At 41.3% G+C, this 22,385-nt stretch overlaps 1 protein-coding gene across 6 annotated transcripts in view; it reads right to left on the reverse strand.

Annotated features, from left to right (window-relative positions):
• TBC1D23 (TBC1 domain family member 23) overlaps window positions 1-22,385 on the reverse strand; it is a 138,031-nt gene that overhangs the window by 107,114 nt on the left and 8,532 nt on the right. For all 6 annotated transcript variants that reach the window (XM_071693296.1, XM_071693295.1, XM_071693298.1 and 3 more), the window contains exons 2-3: window positions 19,971-20,070; window positions 3,193-3,307 (exon numbers count right to left, since the gene is read on the reverse strand). In XM_071693296.1, the coding sequence (XP_071549397.1) occupies window positions 3,193-3,307; window positions 19,971-20,070 (215 nt within the window). The remainder of the gene's footprint in view (window positions 1-3,192; window positions 3,308-19,970; window positions 20,071-22,385) is intronic.

Raw genomic sequence — 22,385 nt, forward strand, 5'->3', positions numbered from 1 at the left:
CAGACCAACCATACCAATGAATTCTCTGCCACATAACTTGACCTTAGGGGTGAAGGAAAGCCCACACCCACACGAGTTGCAGGAAACTCCAATTAATTCCCCAAGCACTACGATGAGGCTTATATCTCTTAGCATGTACTGAAATGCATGATGGAGATATTACGAATTCACCACTAGGTATCAGGGATTTGAAATCAACACCACTCCATGATTAGCCACTGAAGTAACTGCTCGAATACAAGGTGAAAAAGCCTTCCATCTTAGACCAGCCACTGGTCCAATGAGATTCTCCATCACATGACCTAAAAGGTGTGAGAAAGCCCACACCCAAAAGAGTTGTAGGAAAATTGAAATAAATTCTCCAAGCACCATGTTACATTCAAATCTCTTAGCATGTACTGAAACATAAGAAATAAATGAAAACAATTTACCAATGGGTGCCAAAAACTGGAATGCAGGACCGCTCTGTGAGTTATCCATTTGAAAATGTGACAAAAAATTTTAATTTTTGACCACCCAAAAAACTAGAGATCTCCCGTCACATCCTGTGACCTGACAGGAGAAGAAAAGCCTGCACCTACACAAATTGTTTGGAATTTCAAATCAATTTCCCAAGCACCATAATAAAGCTTATATCTCTTATTATGTACCAAAACAAATGAAGCTGATGGAAAAATTCACCGATTTACATGGATTTGAATCCAAGACATTCATGCCCAGTGATGAATTTTCATCTATTTCATGTTTCAATAAATGCTAAAGATATAAACTTTATCATTGTGCTTTGGAGAGTGATTTGGAATTTTCTTTGATTTATATGGGTGTGGGGTTTCCTTCACCCTTCAGGTCATGTGATGTGAATGGGGACCTCACATGACTGCTGGCAGGAAGATTAGCTTGCATCTCATGCAAGCCCACTTTCTGACCTGGAAGTGATTCAGGAGACCCTATAGGTATTTCTTCCTGAATTCAGATAAGTTTTTGCTACTCCCTGAATACCTCCAGCCTCAAGGGAATAAGGTAGATATCCAATACATTTGTTTAGATTTCAATTATTACTTTTTCTTTGAAAATCTTTGGGATGTAACTGAATTTGGCTTTTATAGGACTATCCTTCTACCCAGTAAGTCCATAAAAAACAGGATCTACTGAATACTCAACCACAAAAGCCTCACAAATATGACTGGGTGGAGGGATAGGCACAACTGACAGAGCTTTCTTCCAGAATTACTTAGTATACTTACTAGCCAAAGATAATTATCAAAACTATAAAAGATATAAAACTGGAACACAATGAGAAAGAAAAATGAAATAAATAATCTTTATCTCTAAAAGATTAGCAGTCTTAAGAAGGCAGACAGTGGCTCCAACTGGTGGCTAGCTCTGATTGGCTGAAGCAACACAAAATGAGCAAATAGCTGTGCCAAATTACAATTCAGTCCAAGGAGGGTGGCAAAACTGGGCTTCACACCAATTATTAGGACTGTAACACCAGACTAACACTGTATTGCAAGGGAGGCTCATTAAAAAGCTGGATCACCAGGCAGGAATAAGGTGGAACTCCTTAACTGGAAAGATTATCTCAGCAGAGGAGAACAAAGGACACATGTCAAAAGACCCATCTCTAAATGGGTTGAGGTGACTAGCAGGGTGCCAAAGGGTTCTATTCATTACTCTTCTTGATCTTTGCAGGAAGGATTACTTCAACTTAAAAGGAACTTAAATGCACTCTAAAGTTGGTCCGATACATGGTAGATGAAAGTCAACCCAAGCAAGCGAAAAGTACTGCAATGAGGATGGGACAAGGAATATCTATCAGCAAATAAACTTCAAAATTCTGTATGCAAGAAGAATTTGAAAGTCAACATCATCCCTGACATATCTTACATAAGGAGAATAGTTATGGAGACATACTGGTCTCTGGTATCAAAATATTTAGCAAGCTGATCATATTCTACCTAATGCCAAAACTAAAATATCTAAAACGTGTTCTCAATTTTGGTAACCACACCACAGAAGCACAAAGAGCTAACCGAAAAGATCCAGAAAAGGGCAATACAGATAGTATCAGAATTAAGAGAGCTGAGTTACAGGGCAAGGCTAGAGGCTTTAAATCTGTCCATCTTGGAAAAAATAGTGTGGGGCAATCTGACTACAGCCTTGAAAACCTTTTAAAACAGACTAATTATATGAACAGTAAACAGTTCTTTGAGAGATATAGGGACAGAGCAATGAGGGCATAACATGAAATTATATAAGAAATTTGTTAAAAAAGATGTAAAGAAGTACTTGTATAGAATAAGAATGGTGGATGAAAGGCATGGAATGACTGAGGACATGGTTAATGCATACAGCATATGTACATTCAAGAAGCTTTATGTCTGTGAAGAATGTTCACAAGATGGGCCCTAAGCATTTATAACTTCCTTCCCATACAGTTCAAACAGGTGCTTGAACAGGTGCTCACACACAGATCACAGTACAGAGAAACAATTTTGGTACCTTTACTGTATTACAGCCACAGCTTTTGAGAAACAGATTTTTGTAATCTTCAGTATTTAGAGCTTAAAGGACAAAGAAGAGGTTAATGCTATGTCCAACTTGTTTGTCACTGCAAGGAGGTGTTGCAGTGAACTCTAACAGAGGAAAATATGAGATTTAAAAACAGATGGAATGAAACTGCATTTATACACCACTAAATTTGTTCAGGTTACGGCTTCCCTACTCAGAGATAACTGCAATTGTGCACCACTAAATTTGTTCAGGTTACTTCTTCCCTACTCAGAGATAACTGCATTTGTGCACCACTAAATTTGTTTAGGTTACAGCTTCCCTACTCAGAGATAACTCTTTCCTAAAAAATATATCTGGCTATTAAATCACCCTATGGGAAACAACCATGAAATAATATACAAGAAGTTATTGAAGTAATACCACATACTTTATGTCACTACGGTTTACTACTTAAATTTTCATATAAAATCTATAATCTGAAAAATTACAACCAAAGACCACAATATATACATCCAAATGATTAGAACTGTAACATTACATTACACAATAATGACATTTATATAGTTTAAAGATTTCACTATAAATGATGATTAACTGCCCTTCTCTTAACAAGTTAGCTTTTCATATACGAGAATACCTGTCTCTCAGCTAAACACTATCATAAGCATATCAACTTACCTACAAGTGCTTTGCAATCTGCTCTTACAACACTCTGTTCTTGTAAGTCGAAAATTTCATCAAACTGTGTGAAATCACTTAATTTGTTTCCTCCGCCTAAACAGGTGTACCATATCTGTAAAATGAAGTAAACAGTAGTCCATAAGACCAAATTAAGAAAGAGCTCTATCTATTCCAAATCATAATCTATTTCTCAGTCAATGATGGACTTTATTTGTGAGCCTACAACTTTTTTTTCTTGTATGACCAGCAGGTTACAAGTGAATCTGCTAAGAAGGGCAGCAGGAGGGAAATCTGATAATCATTTCTTCTTGGTCAAGGATGTGAAAGCTTTTAGTGGTTTTTCAAAAACAGGAAATGATGTGTGTGTTTAAAGGGATGAAAGTGAGTTAGCCTGGAAGAGAGTCCTGTGAAAAGAGATACTAAGAGACTGAGTGAAGTGGCATGGCACAGGGAGAGAGTAAATGAAACAAAGGGAGTAGGAGAAAAGTGGGAGGTATCTAGGGAAGAGCTGCATACCATTACATATTAATGGGGCTGCCAGGGTCAAGCTGCCATAGGCATGAATCCTGGTCATGGCAGCCAGTTCATAGTCAACCCAGCTGTTCATCTTCCCATAGGGGCTGGTTGATGAAATGGGTATCTGGCAGGGTGGCAACAGGGATGGATGAAGGCAGCAAGTATGAATATATACATGTGCATATACGTATATGTCTTTGTATGTATATGTATGTATACGTTGAAATGTATATGTATGTATATGTGCGTGTATGGGCATTTATGTATAAATGTGTGTGTGTGGGCAGTTGAGTGAGAGTGAGTGAGCCTGGAAAGGAGACTTGTGTGAGGAAGTACCAGGAAAGATGGAGGGCAGAATGGAAAAAGGTGAGAGCAAAAGACATAAGGTAAGTGGGCGAGGAATGGGATATATTTAGGGAAACAGTGATGGCTTGCACAAAAGATGCTTGTGGCATGAGAAAGGTGAGAGGTGGGCAGATTAGAAAGGGTAGTAGTGGTGGGATGAAGAAGTAAGATTGTTAGTGAAAGAGAAGAGAGAGGCATTTGGATGATTTTTGCAGGGAAGCAGTGCAAATGACTGGGAGATGTATAAAAGAAAGAGGCAGGAGGTCAAGAGAAAGGTGCAAGAGGTGAAAAAGAGGGTAAATGAGAGTTGGGGTGAGAGAGTATCACTTGATTTTAGGGAGAATAAAAAGATGTTTTGGAAGGAAGTAAATAAAGTGCATAAGACAAGAGAACAAATGGGAACATCGGTGAAGGTAGCTAATGGGTGGGGTAATAACAAGTAGTGGTGAAGTGAGAAGGAGATGGAGTGAGTATTTTGAAGGTTTGTTAGATGTGTTTGATGACAGAGTGGCAGATATAGTGTGTTTTGGTTGTGGTGGTGTGCAAAGTGAGAGGGTCAGCAAGAATGGTTTGGTGAATAGAGAAGAGGTAGTGAAAGCAGTGCGGAAGATGAAAGCCGGCAAGGTGGCAGGTTTGGATGGTATTGCAGTGGAATTTATTAAAAAAGGGGATGACTGTGTTGTTGACTGGTTGGTAAGCATATTCACCATATGTATGGTTCATGGTGAAGTGCCTGAGGATTGGTAGAATGCTTGCATAGTGCCAGTGTATAAAGGCAAAGGGGATAAAGGTGAGTGTTCAAATTACAGAGGTATAAGTTTGTTGAGTATTCCTGGAAAATAATATGGGAGGGTATTGACTGAGAGTGTAAAGGCATGTACAGAGCATCAGACTGGGGAAGAGCAGTGTGGTTTCAGAAGTGGTAAAGGGTGTGTGGATCAGGTGTTTGCTTTGAATTTTTCTTTTTTTTTTTTTTTTTGCCGCTGTCTCCCGCGTTTGCGAGGTAGCGCAAGGAAACAGACGAAAGAAATGGCCCAACCCACCCCCATACACATGTATATACATACACGTCCACACACGCAAATATACATACCTACACAGCTTTCCATGGTTTACCCCAGACGCTTCACATGCCCTGATTCAATCCACTGACAGCACGTCAACCCCGGTATACCACATCGATCCAATTCACTCTATTCCTTGCCCTCCTTTCACCCTCCTGCATGTTCAGGCCCCGATCACACAAAATCTTTTTCACTCCATCTTTCCACCTCCAATTTGGTCTCCCACTTCTCCTCGTTCCCTCCACCTCCGACACATATATCCTCTTGGTCAATCTTTCCTCACTCATTCTCTCCATGTGCCCAAACCATTTCAAAACACCCTCTTCTGCTCTCTCAACCACGCTCTTTTCATTTCCACACATCTCTCTTACCCTTACGTTACTTACTCGATCAAACCACCTCACACCACACATTGTCCTCAAACATCTCATTTCCAGCACATCCATCCTCCTGTGCACAACTCTATCCATAGCCCACGCCTTGCAACCATACAACATTGTTGGAACCACTATTCCTTCAAACATACCATTTTTGCTTTCCGAGATAATGTTCTCGACTTCCACACATTCTTCAAGGCTCCCAGGATTTTCGCCCCCTCCCCCACCCTATGATCCACTTCCGCTTCCATGGTTCCATCCGCTGCCAGATCCACTCCCAGATATCTAAAACACTTTACTTCCTCCAGTTTTTCTCCATTCAAACTTACCTCCCAATTGACTTGACCCTCAACCCTACTGTACCTAATTACCTTGCTCTTATTCACACTTACTCTTAACTTTCTTCTTTCACACACTTTACCAAACTCAGTCACAAGGCTTTGAAAAATGTATGCGGGAAATAGAAAAACAGATGGATTTGTATGTAGCATTTATGGATCTAGGGAAGGTATATGATAGAGAGGCTTTGTGGAAGGTATTAAGAGTATATGGTGAGGGAGGTAAGTTGCCAGAAGCAGTGAAAAGTTTTTATCAAGGATGTACGGCATGTGTACAAGTAGGAAGAGATGAAAGTGATTGGTTCTCAGTGAATGTTGGTTTGGGCAGGGGTGTGTGATGTCTCTATGGCTGTTTAATTTTTTTATGGATGGGGTTGTTAGGGAGGTGGATGCAAGAGTTTTGGAGAGAGAGGCAAGTATGCAGTCTGTTGTGGATGAGAGGGCTTGGGAAGTGAGTCAGTTGTTGTTCGCTTTTGATAAAGCGCTGGTGGTTGATTCATGTGAGAAACTGCAGAAGGTAGTGACTGAGTTTGGTAAAGTGTGAGAAAGAAGAAAGCTGAGAGTAAATGTGAATCTGAGCAAGGTTATTAGGTTCAGTAGGGTTGAGGGACAAGTTAATTGGGAAGTAAGTCTAAATGGAGAAAAACTGGAGGAAGTGAAGTGTTTTAGATATCTGGGAGTGGATTTGGCAGCTGATGGAACCATGGAGAGGGCTTGGGAAGTGAGTCAGTTGTTGTTTGCTGATGATACAGCACTGGTGGCTGATTCGTGTGAAACACTGCAGAAGTTGGTGACTGAGTTTGGGAAAGTGTGTGAAAGAAGAAAGTTGAGAGTAAATGTGAATAAGAGCAATGTTATTAGGTTCAGTAGGGATGCGGGACAAGTTAATTGGGAGGTAAGTTTGAATGGTGAAAAACTGGAGGAAGTGTTTTAGATATCTGGGAGTTGATTTAGCAGCTGATGGAACCATGGAAGCAGAAGTGAGTTTCAGGGTGTGGGAGAGGGGGTGAAGGTTCTGGAAGCATTGAAAAATGTGTGAAAGGCGAGAATATTATCTCAGAAAGCAAAAATGGGTATGTTTGAAGGAAAAGTGGTTCTAACAATGTTATATGGTTGCAAGGCATGGGCTATAAATAGGGTTGTGCAGAGGAGGGTGGATGTGTTGGAACTGAATTGTTTGAGGACAATATGTGTGAGGTGTTTTGATCGAGTAAGTAATGAAAGGGTAAGAGAGTTGTGTGGTAGTAAAAAGAGAGTGGTGGAGAGAGCAGAAGAGGGTGTATTGAAATGGTTTGGTCTCACAGAGAGAATGAGTGAGGAAAGATTGACAAAGAGGATATATGTGTCAGAGGTGGAGGGAACAAGAAGTGGGAGACCAAATTGGAGGTGTAAGGATGGAGTGAAAAAGATTTTGAGCAACTGGGGCCTGAAAATACAGGAGGGTGAAAGGCATGCAAGGAATAGAGTGAATTGGAATGATGTGGTATACCGGGGTCGACATGCTGTTAATGGATTGAACCAGGGCATGTGAAGCATCTCGGTTAAACAATGGAAAGTTTTGTGGGGCCTGGATGTGGAAAGGGAGCTGTGGTTATGGTGTGAATGAATGTGGCTTTAGTAGTCTTTTCCTAGCACTACCTCGCACACACGCGGAGGAAGGAAGTACCATTTCATGTGTGGCAGGGTGGTGACGGAAATGGATGAAGGCAGTATGTATGAACATGTATATGTGTACATATGTATATGTATGTGTATGTATATGTGCATGTGGGGGCATTTATGTACATACATGTGTATGTGGGTGGGTTGGGCCATTCTTTTGTCTGTTTCCTTGCTCTATATATATATATATATATATATATATATATATATATATATATATATATATATATATATATATAAATAAATATATATATATTTTTCTTTTTTTTTTTTGCTTTGTCGCTGTCTCCTGCGTCTGCGAGGTAGCGCAAGGAAACAGACGAAAGAAATGGCCCAACCCACCCCCATACACATGTATATACATACGTCCACACACACAAATATACATACCTACACAGCTTTCCATGGTTTACCCCAGACGCTTCACATGCCCTGATTCAATCCACTGACAGCACGTCAACCCCGGTATACCACATCGATCCAATTCACTCTATTTCTTGCCCTCCTTTCACCCTCCTGCATGTTCAGGCCCCGATCACTCAAAATCTTTTTCACTCCATCTTTCCACCTCCAATTGGGTCTCCCACTTCTCCTTGTTCCCTCCACCTCAGACACATATATCCTTTTGGTCAATCTTTCCTCACTCATTCTCTCCATGTGCCCAAACCATCTCAAAACACCCTCTTCTGCTCTCTTAACCACGCTCTTTTTATTTCCACACATCTCTTTTACCCTTACATTACTTACTCGATCATACCACCTCACACCACATATTGGCCTCAAACATCTCATTTCCAGCACATCCACCCTCCTGCGCACTAATCTATCCATAGCCCATGCCTCGCAACCATACAACATTGTTGGGACCACTATTCCTTCAAACATACCCATTTTTGCTTTCTGAGATAATGTTCTCGACTTCCACACATTCTTCAAGGCTCCCAGGATTTTCGCCCCCTCCCCCACTCTATGATTCACTTCCACTTCCATGGTTCCATCCTCTGCCAGATCCACTCCCAGATATCTAAAACACTTTACTTCCTCCAGTTTTTCTCCATTCAAACTTACCTCCCAGTTGACTTGACCCTCAACCCTACTGTACCTAATAACCTTGCTCTTATTCACATTTACTCTTAACTTTCTTCTTTCACACACTTTACCAAACTCAGTCACCAGCTTCTGCAGTTTCTCACATGAATCAGCCACCAGCACTGTATCATCAGCGAACAACAACTGACTCATTTCCCAAGCTCTCTCATCCCCAACAGACTGCATACTTGCCCCTCTTTCCAAAACTCTTGCATTCACCTCCCTAACAATCCCATCCATAAACAAATTAAACAACCATGGAGACATCACACACCCCTGCCGCAAACCTACATTCACTGAGAACCAATCACTTTCCTCTCTTCCTACACATACACATTTGAATGCAAAGGTGAGTAATGTGGCAGTTGAGGGAATAATTGGTATACATGGGGTGTTCAGTGTTGTAAATGGAAATGGTGAAGATCTTGTAGATTTATGTGCTGAAAAAGGACTGGTGGTTGGGAATACCTGGTCTCAAAAGCGAGATATACATAAGTATACGTATGTAAGTAGAAGAGATGGCAAGAGAGCATTATTGGATTACGTGTTAATTGACTGGCGCGCGAAAGAGAGACTTTTAGATGTTAATGTGCTGAGAGGTGCAATTGGAGGGATGTCTGATCATTATCTTGTGGAGGCAAAGGTGAAGAGTTGTATGGGTTTTCAGAAAAGAAGAGAGAATGTTGGAGGGAAGAGGGTGGTGAGAGTAAGTGAGCTTGGGAAGGAGACTTGTGTGAGGAAGTACCAGGAGAGACTGAGTACAGAATGGAAAAAGATGAGAACAAAGGAGGTAAGGGGAGTGGGGGAGGAATGGGATGTATTTAGGGAAGCAGTGATGGCTTGTGCAAAAGATGCTTGTGGCATGAGAAGCGTGGGAGGTGGGTTGATTAGAAAGGGTAGTGAGTGGTGGGATGAAGAAGTAAGATTATTAGTGAAAAAGAAGAGAGAGGCATTTGGACAATTTTTGCAGGGAAAAAATGCAAATGACAAGGGAGATGTATAAAAGAGACAGGAGGTCAAGAGAAAGGTGCATGAGGTGAAAAAGAGGGCAAATGAGAGTTGGGGTGAGAGAGTATCATTAAATTTTAGGGAGAATAAAAAGATGGGGTGAGGGTCAAGTCAATTGGGAGGTGAGTTTGAATGGAGAAAAACTGGAGGAAGTGAAGTGTTTTAGATATCTGGGAGTGGATCTGTCAGCGGATGGAACCATGGAAGCGGAAGTGGATCATAGGGTGGGGGAGGGGGCGAAAATTTTGGGAGCCTTGAAAAATGTGTGGAAGTCGAGAACATTATCTCGGAAAGCAAAAATGGGTATGTTTGAGGGAATAGTGGTTCCAACAATGTTGTATGGTTGCGAGGCGTGGGCTATGGATAGAGATGTGCGCAGGAGGATGGATGTGCTGGAAATGAGATGTTTGAGGACAATGTGTGGTGTGAGGTGGTTTGATCGAGTAAGTAACGTAAGGGTAAGAGAGATGTGTGGAAATAAAAAGAGCGTGGTTGAGAGAGCAGAAGAGGGTGTTTTGAAATGGTTTGGGCACATGGAGAGAATGAGTGAGGAGAGATTGACCAAGAGGATATATGTGTCGGAGGTGGAGGGAACGAGGAGAAGAGGGAGACCAAATTGGAGGTGGAAAGATGGAGTGAAAAAGATTTTGTGTGATCGGGGCCTGAACATGCAGGAGGGTGAAAGGAGGGCAAGAAATAGAGTGAATTGGAGTCATGTGGTATACAGGGGTTGACGTGCTGTCAGTGGATTGAAGCAAGGCATGTGAAGCGTCTGGGGTAAACCATGGAAAGCTGTGTAGGTATGTATATTTGCGTGTGTGGACGTGTGTATGTACATGTGTATGGGGGGGGGGCCATTTCTTTCATCTGTTTCCTTGCGCTACCTCGCAAACGCGGGAGACAGCGACAAAGTATATAAAAAAAAAAAAAAAAAAAAAAAAAAAGATGTTCTGGAAGGAGGTAAATAAAGTGCGTAAGACAAGGGAGCAAATGGGAACTTCAGTGAAGGGGGCTAATGGGGAGGTGATAACAAGTAGTGGTGATGTGAGAAGGAGATGGAGTGAGTATTTTGAAGGTTTGTTGAATGTGTTTGATGATAGAGTGGCAGATTTAGGGTGTTTTGGTTGAGGTGGTGTGCAAAGTGAGAGGGTTAGTGAAAATGATTTGGTAAACAGAGAAGAGGTAGTAAAAGCTTTGCGGAAGCTGAAAGCTGACAAGGCAGCAGGTTTGGATGGTATTGCAGTGGAACTTATTAAAAAAGGGGGTGACTGTATTGTTGACTGGTTGGTAAGGTTATTTAATGTATGTATGATCCATGGTGAGGTGCCTGAGGATTGGCGGAATGCGTGCATAGTGCCATTGTATAAAGGCAAAGGGGATAAAGGTGAGTGCTCAAATTACAGAGGTATAAGTTTGTTGAGTATTCCTGGTAAATTATATGGGAGGGTATTGGTTCAGAGGGTGAAGGCATGTACAGAGCATCAGATTGGGGAAGAGCAGTGTGGTTTCAGATGTGGTAGAGGATGTGTGGATCAGGTGTTTGCTTTATATATATATATATATATATATATATATATATATATATATATATATATATATATATATATATATATATATATTTATTTATATTTATTATACTTTGTCGCTGTCTCCCGCGTTTGCGAGGTAGCGCAAGGAAACAGACGAAAGAAATGGCCCAACCCACCCCCATACACATGTATATACATACGTCCACACACGCAAATACACATACCTACACAGCTTTCCATGGTTTACCCCAGACGCTTCACATGCCTTGCTTCAATCCACTGACAGCACGTCAACCCCAGTATACCCACATCGCTCCAATTCACTCTATTCCTTGCCCTACTTTCACCCTCCTGCATGTTCAGGCCCCGATCACACAAAATCTTTTTCACTCCATCTTTCCACCTCCAATTTGGTCTCCCTCTTCTCCTTGTTCCCTCCACCTCCGACACATATATCCTCTTGGTCAATCTTTCCTCACTCATCCTCTCCATGTGCCCAAACCACTTCAAAACACCCTCTTCTGCTCTCTCAACCACGCTCTTTTTATTTCCACACATCTCTCTTACCCTTACGTTACTTACTCGATCAAACCACCTCACACCACACACTGTCCTCAAACATCTCATTTCCAGCACATCCACCCTCCTGCGCACAACTCTATCCATAGCCCACGCCTCGTAACCATACAACATTGCTGGAACCACTATTCCTTCAAACATACCCATTTTTGCTTTCCGAGATAATGTTCTCGACTTCCACACATTCTTCAAGGCTCCCAGAATTTTCGCCCCCTCCCCCACCCTATGATCCACTTCCGCTTCCATGGTTCCATCTGCTGCCAGATCCACTCCCAGATATCTAAAACACTTTACTTCCTCCAGTTTTTCTAAATTCAAACTTACCTCCCAATTGACTTGACCCTCAACCCTACTGTACCTAATAACCTTGCTCTTATTCACATTTACTCTTAACTTTCTGCTTTCACACACTTTACCAAACTCAGTCACCAGCTTCTGCAGTTTCTCACATGAATCAGCCACCAGCGCTGTATCATCAGCGAACAACAACTGACTCACTTCCCAAGCTCTCTCATCCCCAACAGACTTCATACTTGCCCCTCTTTCCAAAACTCTTGCATTTACCTCCCTAACAACCCCATCCATAAACAAATTAAACAACCATGGAGACATCACACACCCCTGCCGCAAACCTACATTCACTGAGAACCAATCACTTTCCTCTCTTCCTACACGTACACATGCCTTACATCCTCAATATATATATATATATATATATATATATATATATATATATATATATATATATATATATATATATATATATATAAAAATTTCATACACATTCGCCATTTCTTGTATTCGCAAGGTAGTGTCAAGAACTGATGACAGAGCCTTAGAGGAAAAATTCTTATGTGGCCCATTCTCTGTTCTCATTTTGGAAAAGTAAAACAGCGAAGGAAAGATTTCCAGCAACCCACTTCAACCCCTTTTTTTGTTACCTTCTATGACACGCCGGGAATAAGTAAGTAGTTTCCTGCTCCTCTATACTCAGAGAATATGGTTATGGTTCTATTCAAATCAACTCATACTACATTACTAGTGAAATTCTAATACTCAAGATATTTAAGGAATAATGCAATCTATGAGCTGGAAGAATTATCAGAAAAAGCTATCATCTTCATAAACCATCATCAGAACAAACTAAATAACATTCCATAATTTCACAAATAAGACCTTTGAGATGTCTTCTACTTTCCTAATGTGTTATCATCCAAAGCAAGAAGGGTGAGGTCACCCAGCAAGGCAGAATGAAAACCTCTACATAATTTACTTCAAGTAACTCCCTATCAACTATACTCAAAGGCTTAATGCAAACATCTCATGGGTTGAGTATAAACAGTCATAACACTAACATCTCTAAAACATTTAATTCACAATAATCTCATGGTTAAATATATATATATATATATATATATATATATATATATATATATATATATATTTATATATATATATATATATATATATATTTTTTTTTTTTTTATATTTTGTCGCTGTCTCCCGCGTTTGCGAGGTAGCGCAAGAAAACAGACGAAAGAAATGGCCCAACCCCCCCCATACACATGTATATGCATACGTCCACACATGCAAATATACATACCTACACAGCTTTCCATGGTTTACCCCAGACGCTTCACATGCCTTGATTCAATCCACTGACAGCACGTCAACCCCGGTATACCACATCGCTCCAATTCACTCTATTCCTTGCCCTCCTTTCACCCTCCTGCATGTTCAGGCTCCGATCACTCAAAATCTTTTTCACTCCATCTTTCCACCTCCAATTTGGTCTCCCTCTTCTCCTTGTTCCCTCCACCTCCGACACATATATCCTCTTGGTCAATCTTTCCTCACTCATCCTCTCCATGTGCCCAAACCACTTCAAAACACCCTCTTCTGCTCTCTCAACCACGCTCTTTTTATTTCCACACATCTCTCTTACCCTTATGTTACTCACTCGATCAAACCACCTCACACCACATATTGGCCTCAAACATCTCATTTCCAGCACATCCATCCTCCTGCGCACAACTCTATCCATAGCCCACGCCTCGCAACCATACAACATTGTTGGAACCACTATTCCTTCAAACATACCCATTTTTGCTTAACGAGATAATGTTCTCGACTTCCACACATTCTTCAAGGCTCCCAGAATTTTCGCCCCCTCCCCCACCCTATGATCCACTTCCGCTTCCATGGTTCCATCCACTGCCAAATCCACTCCCAGATATCTAAAACACTTCACTTCCTCCAGTTTTTCTCCATTCAAACTCACCTCCCAATTGACTTGACCCTCAACCCTACTGTACCTAATAACCTTGCTCTTATTCACATTTACTCTTAACTTTCTTCTTCCACACACTTTACCAAACTCAGTCACCAGCTTCTGCAGTTTCTCACATGAATCAGCCACCAGCACTGTGTCATCAGTGAACAACAACTGACTCACTTCCCAAGCTCTCTCATCCCCAACAGACTTCATACTTGCCCCTCTTTCCAAAACTCTTGCATTCACCTCCCTAACAACCCCATCCATAAACAAATTAAACAACCATGGAGACATCACACACCCCTGCCGCAAACCTACATTCATTGAGAACCAATCACTTTCCTCTCTTCCTACACGTACACATGCCTTACATCCTCGATAAAAACTTTTCACTGCTTCTAACAACTTTCCTCCCACACCATATATTCTTAATACCTTTCACAGAGCATCTCTATCAACTCTATCATATGCCTTCTCCAGATCCATAAATGCTACATACAAATCCATTTGCTTTTCTAAGTATTTCTCACATACATTCTTCAAAGCAAACACCTGATCCACACATCCTCTACCACTTCTGAAACCACACTGCTCTTCCCCAATCTGATGCTCTGTACATGCCTTCACCCTCTCAATCAATACCCTCCCATATAATTTACCAGGAATACTCAACAAACTTATACCTCTGTAATTTGACCACTCACTCTTATCCCCTTATTTTTTTTTTTTTTTTCAAACTATTCGCCATTTCCCGCATTAGCGAGGTAGCGTTAAGAACAGAGGACTGGGCCTTTTTCGGAATATCCTCACCTGGCCCCCTCTGTTCCTTCTTTTGGAAAATTAAAAAAAAACGAGAGGGGAGGATTTCCAGCCCCCCGCTCCCTCCCCTTTTAGTCGCCTTCTACGACACGCAGGGAATACGTGGGAAGTATTCTTAATCCCCTATCCCCAGGGATAATATATATATATATATATATATATATATATATATATATATTATTATTATTTTTTTTTTTTATTATACTTTGTCGCTGTCTCCCGCGTCTCCCATTTTAGAAAGTTAAAAAAAAAAAGAAAATAGTGAAATTGGAAAAAATGTAGCTTAGACATTGAAGCTTATTGATACAGTGGTCAAATTGATGAGAACTACTATTGATGTTTGTGTAAATAAATTATACCTTTCCTTTTTCCATAGCCAGAGGTTGAACCTTTATGTGACATCCATTTTTTCATTTCATTTCAAGCTAGAAGTTTCAGTTTTCTAAATTGTTTCTTACATTTTTCATATGTATATATATGTATGTGTGTGTGTGTGTATATGTGCGTATGTATGTGTGTGTGTATGTGTATATATATATATATATATATATATATATATATATTATCCCTGGGGATAGGGGTGAAAGAATACTTCCCACGCATTCCTCGCGTGTCGTAGAAAGCGACTAGAGGGGACGGGAGCGGGGGGCCGGAAATCCTCCCCTCCTTGTATTTTTTTTTTTTTAACTTTCTAAAATGGGAAACAGAAGAAGGAGTCACGCGGGGAGTGCTCATCCTCCTCGAAGGCTCAGATTGGGGTGCCTAAATGTGTGTGGATGTAACCAAGATGTGAAAAAAGGAGAGATAGGTAGTATGTTTGAGGAAAGGAACCTGGATGTTTTGGCTCTGAGTGAAACGAAGCTCAAGGGTAAAGGGGAAGAGTGGTTTGGGAATGTCTTGGGAGTAAAGTCAGGGGTTAGTGAGAAGAGAAGAGCAAGGGAAGGAGTAGCAATACTCCTGAAACAGGAGTTGTGGGAGTATGTGATAGAATGTAAGAAAGTAAATTCTCAATTAATATGGGTAAAACTGAAAGTTGATGGAGAGAGATGGGTGATTATTGGTGCATATGCACCTGGGCATGAGAAGAAAGATCATGAGAGGCAATTTTTTTGGGAGCAGCTGAATGAGTGTGTTAGTGGTTTTGATGCACAAGACCGGGTTATAGTGATGGGTGATTTGAATGCAAAGGTGAGTAATGTGGCAGTTGAGGGAATAATTGGTATACATGGGGTGTTCAGTGTTGTAAATGGAAATGGTGAAGATCTTGTAGATTTATGTGCTGAAAAAGGACTGATGATTGGGAATACCTGGTTTAAAAAGCGAGATATACATAAGTATACTTATGTAAGTAGGAGAGATGGTCAGAGAGCGTTATTGGATTACGTGTTAATTGACAGGCGCGAAAGAGAGACTTTTGGATGTTAATGTGCTGAGAGGTGCAACTGGAGGGATGTCTGATCATTATCTTGTGGAGGCTAAGGTGAAGATTTGTATGGGTTTTCAGAAAAGAAGAGTAAATGTTGGGGTGAAGAGGGTGGTGAGAGTAAGTGAGCTTGGGAAGGAGACTTGTGTGAGGAAGTACCAGGAGAGACTGAGTACAGAATGGAAAAAGGTGAGAACAATGGAAGTAAGGGGAGTGGGGGAGAAATGGGATGTATTTAGGGAATCAGTGATGGATTGCGCAAAAGATGCTTGTGGCATGAGAAGAGTGGGAGGTGGGTTGATTAGAAAGGGTAGTGAGTGGTGGGATGAAGAAGTAAGAGTATTAGTGAAAGAGAAGAGAGAGGCATTTGGACGATTTTTGCAGGGAAAAAATGAAATTGAGTGGGAGATGTATAAAAGAAAGAGACAGGAGGTCAAGAGAAAGGTGCAAGAGGTGAAAAAAAGGGCAAATGAGAGTTGGGGTGAGAGAGTATCATTAAATTTTAGGGAGAATAAAAAGATGTTCTGGAAGGAGGTAAATAAAGTGCGTAAGACAAGGGAGCAAATGGGAACTTCAGTGAAGGGCGCAAATGGGGAGGTGATAACAAGTAGTGGTGATGTGAGAAGGAGATTGAGTGAGTATTTTGAAGGTTTGTTGAATGTGTTTGATGATAGAGTGGCAGATATAGGGTGTTTTGGTCGAGGTGGTGTGCAAAGTGAGAGGGTTAGGGAAAATGATTTGGTAAACAGAGAAGAGGTAGTAAAAGCTTTGCGGAAGATGAAAGCCGGCAAGGCAGCAGGTTTGGATGGTATTGCAGTGGAATTTATTAAAAAAGGGGGTGACTGTATTGTTGACTGGTTGGTAAGGTTATTTAATGTATGTATGACTCATGGTGAGGTGCCTGAGGATTAGCAGAATGCGTGCATAGTGCCATTGTACAAAGGCAAAGGGGATAAGAGTGAGTGCTCAAATTACAGAGGTATAAGTTTGTTGAGTATTCCTGGTAAATTATATGAGAGGATATTGATTGAGAGGGTGAAGGCATGTACAGAGCATCAGATTGGGGAAGAGCAGTGTGGTTTCAGAAGTGGTAGAGGATGTGTGGATCAGGTGTTTGCTTTGAAGAATGTATGTGAGAAATACTTAGAAAAGCAAATGGATTTGTATGTAGCATTTATGGATCTGGAGAAGGCATATGATAGAGTTGATAGAGATGCTCTGTGGAAGGTATTAAGAATATATGGTGTGGGAGGCAAGTTGTTAGAAGCAGTGAAAAGTTTTAATCGAGGATGTAAGGCATGTGTACGTGTAGGAAGAGAGGAAAGTGATTGGTTCTCAGTGAATGTAGGTTTGCGGCAGGGGTGTGTGATGTCTCCATGGTTGTTTAATTTGTTTATGGATGGGGTTGTTAGGGAGGTTTGCAAGAGTTTTGGAAAGAGGGGCAAGTATGAAGTCTGTTGGGGATGAGAGAGCTTGGGAAGTGAGTCAGTTGTTGTTCGCTGATGATACAGCGCTGGTGGCTGATTCATGTGAGAAACTGCAGAAGCTGGTGACTGAGTTTGGTAAAGTGTGTGAAAGAAGAAAGTTAAGAGTAAATGTGAATAAGAGCAAGGTTATTAGGTACAGTAGGGTTGAGGGTCAAGTCAATTGGGAGGTGAGTTTGAATGGAGAAAAACTGGAAGAAGTGAAGTGTTTTAGATATCTGGGAGTGGATCTGGCAGCAGATGGAACCATGGAAGCGGAAGTGGATCATAGGGTGGGGGAGGGGGCGAAAATTCTGGGAGCCTTGAAGAATGTGTGGAAGTCGAGAACATTATCTCGGAAAGCAAAAATGGGTATGTTTGAAGGAATAGTGGTTCCAACAATGTTGTATGGTTGCGAGGCGTGGGCTATGGATAGAGTTGTGCGCAGGAGGATGGATGTGCTGGAAATGAGATGTTTGAGGACAATGTGTGGTGTGAGGTGGTTTGATCGAGTAAGTAACGTAAGGGTAAGAGAGATGTGTGGAAATAAAAAGAGCGTGGTTGAGACAGCAGAAGAGGGTGTTTTGAAATGGTTCGGGCACATGGAGAGAATGAGTGAGGAAAGATTGACCAAGAGAATATATGTGTCGGAGGTGGAGGGAACGAGGAGAAGAGGGAGACCAAATTGGAGGTGGAAAGATGGAGTGAAAAAGATTTTGTGTGATCGGGGCCTGAACATGCAGGAGGGTGAAAGGAGGGCAAGGAATAGAGTGAATTGGAGCCATGTGGTATACCGGGGTTGACGTGCTGTCAGTGGATTGAATCAGGGCATGTGAAGCGTCTGGGGTAAACCATGGAAAGCTGTGTAGGTATGTATATTTGCGTGTGTGGACGTATGTATATACATGTGTATGGGGGTGGGTTGGGCCATTTCTTTCGTCTGTTTCCTTGCGCTACCTCGCAAACGCGGGAGACAGCGGCAAAAAAAAAAAAAAAAAAAAAAAAAAAAATTTCATTCATTCATACTATTCGCCATTTCCCGCATTAGCGAGGTAGCGTTAAGAACAGAGGACTGGGCCTTTTTTGGAATATCCTCACCTGGCCCCCTCCGTTCCTTCTTTTGGAAAATCAAAAAAAAAAAAAAAAACGAGAGGGGAGGATTTCCAGCCCCCCGCTCCCTCCCCTTTTAGTCGCCTTCTACGACACGCAGGGAATACGTGGGAAGTATTCTTAATCCCCTATCCCCAGGGATAATATATATATATATATATATATATATATATATATATATATATATATATATATAGGGTTGAGGGTCAAGTCAATTGGGAGGTAAGTTTGAATGCATAAAAATTGGAGGAAGTAAAGTGTTTTAGATATCTGGGAGTGGATCTGGCAGCAGATGGAACCATGGAAGCAGAAGTGGATCATAGGGTGGGGGAGGGGGCGAAAATCCTGGGAGCCTTGAAGAATGTGTGGAAGTCGAGAACATTATCTCGGAAAGCAAAAATGGGTATGTTTGAAGGAATAGTGGTTCCAACAATGTTGTATGGTTGCGAGGCGTGGGCTATGGATAGAGTTGTGCGCAGGAGGATGGATGTGCTGGAAATGAGATGTTTGAGGACAATGTGTGGTGTGAGGTGGTTTGATCGAGTAAGTAACGTAAGGGTAAGAGAGATGTGTGGAAATAAAAAGAGCATGGTTGAGACAGCAGAAGAGGGTGTTTTGAAATGGTTTGGGCACATGGAGAGAATGAGTGAGGAAAGATTGACCAAGAAGATATATGTGTCTGAGGTGGAGGGAACGAGGAGAAGTGGGAGACCAAATTGGAGGTGGAAAGATGGAGTGAAAAAGATTTTGTGTGCTCGGAGCCTGAACATGCAGGAGGGTGAAAGGCGGGCAAGGAATAGAGTGCATTGGATCGATGTGGTATACCGGGGTTGACGTGCTGTCAGTGGATTGAATCAGGGCATGTGAAGCGACTGGGGTAAACCATGGAAAGCTGTGTAGGTATGTATATTTGCGTGTGTGGATGTATGTATATACATGTGTATGGGGGTGGGTTGGGCCATTTCTTTCGTCTGTTTCCTTGCGCTACCTCGCAAACACAGGAAACAGCGACAAAGCAAAAAAAATATATATATATATATATATATATATATATATATATATATATATATATATATATATAGATATATATATATATATATATATATATATATATATATATATATATTCCTATGATAACTACATTACATTGATTTCCTGAAAAACACTGCATATCTGACCTGTGCTCGATGTTCATCTGGCAATATCCGACCTCTGGTGATGCCTATAAGCTCGTGGTCATCAACACCTTCATGTAAAGCTGACTCAAGGGCCAGTAACCTGGTGCACAAAAATAACAATAACTCCAAAGTCAATAATGTGGAATCAATTCTGTGAAACGATAACAAAAACAACATTTGAGTAAATTATATAAATTCTACCATTAATGATTCAACAAATCATCCATCCAGCCAAAAATTATATCATCTCATCCATTAATGATTTAATCAATTATCCACCAAGCCAAGAATTATATAATCTCAACCACTGATGATCCAATTAATTATTCACTCAGCCAAAAATTACATCATCTTAGACATTACTAATTCAATTAATTGTCCACTCAGCCAAAAAGTAAAGATCTGTTTTCCATTAAGCATCTTAAGCGTGCATTTCACTGTCTTTAAATACCTACAGGTATTGTTTTGGAAGGAGGTAAAGTGCATAAGACAAGAGAACAAATGGGAACTTCAGAAGGGGGCAAATGGGGAGGTGATAACAAGTAGTGGTGATGTGAGAAGGAGATGGAGTGAGTATTTTAAAGGTTGGTTGAATGTGTTTGATGATAGAGTGGCAGATATAGGGTGTTTTGGTTGAGGTGGTGTGCAAAGTGAGGGGGTTAGGGAGAAAGATTTGGTAAACACAGAAGAGGTAGTAAAAGCTTTGTGGAAGATGAAGGCCGGCAAGGCAGCTGGTTTGGATGATACTGCAGTGGAATTTATCAAAAAAGAGGTTGACTGTATTGTTGACTGGTTGGTAAGACTATTTAATGTATGTATGATTCATGGTGAGGTGCCTGAGGATTGGCAGAATGCTTGCATAGTACCATTGTACAAAGGCAAAGGGGATAAAAGTGAGTGCTCAAATTACAGAGGTATAAGTTTGTTCAGTATTCCTGGGAAATTATATGGGAGGGTATTGATTAAGAGGGTGAAGGCATGTACAGAGCATCAGATTGGGGAAGAGAAGTGTGGTTTCACAAGTGGTAGAGGATCTGTGGATCAGGTGGTTGCTTTGAAGAATGTATGTGAGAAATACTTAGAAAAGCAAATGGATTTGTATGTAGCATTTGTGGATCTGGAGAAGGCATATTATAGAGTTGATAGAGATGCTCTGTGGAAGGGATTAAGAATATATGGTGTGGGAGGCAAGTTGTTAGAAGCAGTGAAAAGTCTTTATCAAGGATGTAAGGCATGTGTAAGTGTAGGAAGAGAGGAAAGTGATTGGTTCTCAGTGAATGTTGGTTTACGGCAGGGGTGCGTGATGTCTCCATGGTTGTTTAATTTGTTTATGGATGGGGTTGTTAGGGAGGTGAATGCAAGAGTTTTGGAAAGAGGGGCAAGTATGCAGTCTGTTGTGAATGAGAGAGCTTGGGAAGTGAGTCAGTTGTTTTTCGCTGATGATACAGCGTTGGTGGCTGACTCATGTGAGAAACTGCAGAAGCTGGTGACTGAGTTTGGTAAAGTGTGTGAAAGAAGAAAGTTAAGAGTAAATGTGAATAAGAGCAAGGTTATTAAGTACAGTAGGGTTGAGGGTCAAGTCAATTGGGAGGTAAGTTTGAATGGAGAAAAACTGGAGGAAGTAAAGTGTTTTAGATATCTGGGAGTGGATCTGGCAGCGAATGGAACCATGGAAGCAGAAGTGAATCATAGGGTTGGGGAGGGGGCGAAAATTCTGGGAGCCTTGAAGAATGTTTGGAAGTCGAGAACATTATATCGGAAAGCAAAAATGGGTATGTTTGAAGGAATAGTGGTTCCAACAATGTTGTATGGTTGCAAGGCGTGGGCTATGGATAGAGTTGTGCGCAGGAGGGTGGATGTGCTGGAAATGAGATGTTTGAGGACAATATGTGGTGTGAGATGGTTTGATCGAGTAAGTAATGTAAGGGTAAGAGAGATGTGTGGAAATAAAAAGAGTGTGTTTGAGAGAGCAGAAGAGGGTGTTTTGAAATGGTTTGGTCACATGGAGAGAATGAGTGAGGAAAGATTGACCAAAAGGATATATGTGTCAGAGGCGGAGGGAACGAGGAGAAGTGGGAGACCAAACTGGAGGTGGAAAGATGGAGTGAAAAAGATTTTGAGTGATCGGGGCCTGAACATGCAAGAGGGTGAAAGGCGTGCAAGGAATAGAGTGAATTGGAACGATGTGGTATAACGGGGTCGATGTGCTGTCAATGGATTGAACCAGGGCATGTTAAGCGTCTGGGATAAACCATGGAAAGTTGTGTGGGGCCTGGATGTGGAAAGGGAGCTGTGGTTTCGGTGCATTACACATGACAGCTAGAGACTGCGTGTGAACAAATGGGGCCTTTGTTATCTTTTCCTAGCACTACCTCGCACACATGAGGGGGGAGGGGGTTGTTATTCCATGTGTGG

The sequence above is a fragment of the Panulirus ornatus genome, chromosome 55 (assembly GCF_036320965.1).
Source record: "Panulirus ornatus isolate Po-2019 chromosome 55, ASM3632096v1, whole genome shotgun sequence".
Lineage (NCBI taxonomy): Eukaryota > Metazoa > Arthropoda > Malacostraca > Decapoda > Palinuridae > Panulirus > Panulirus ornatus.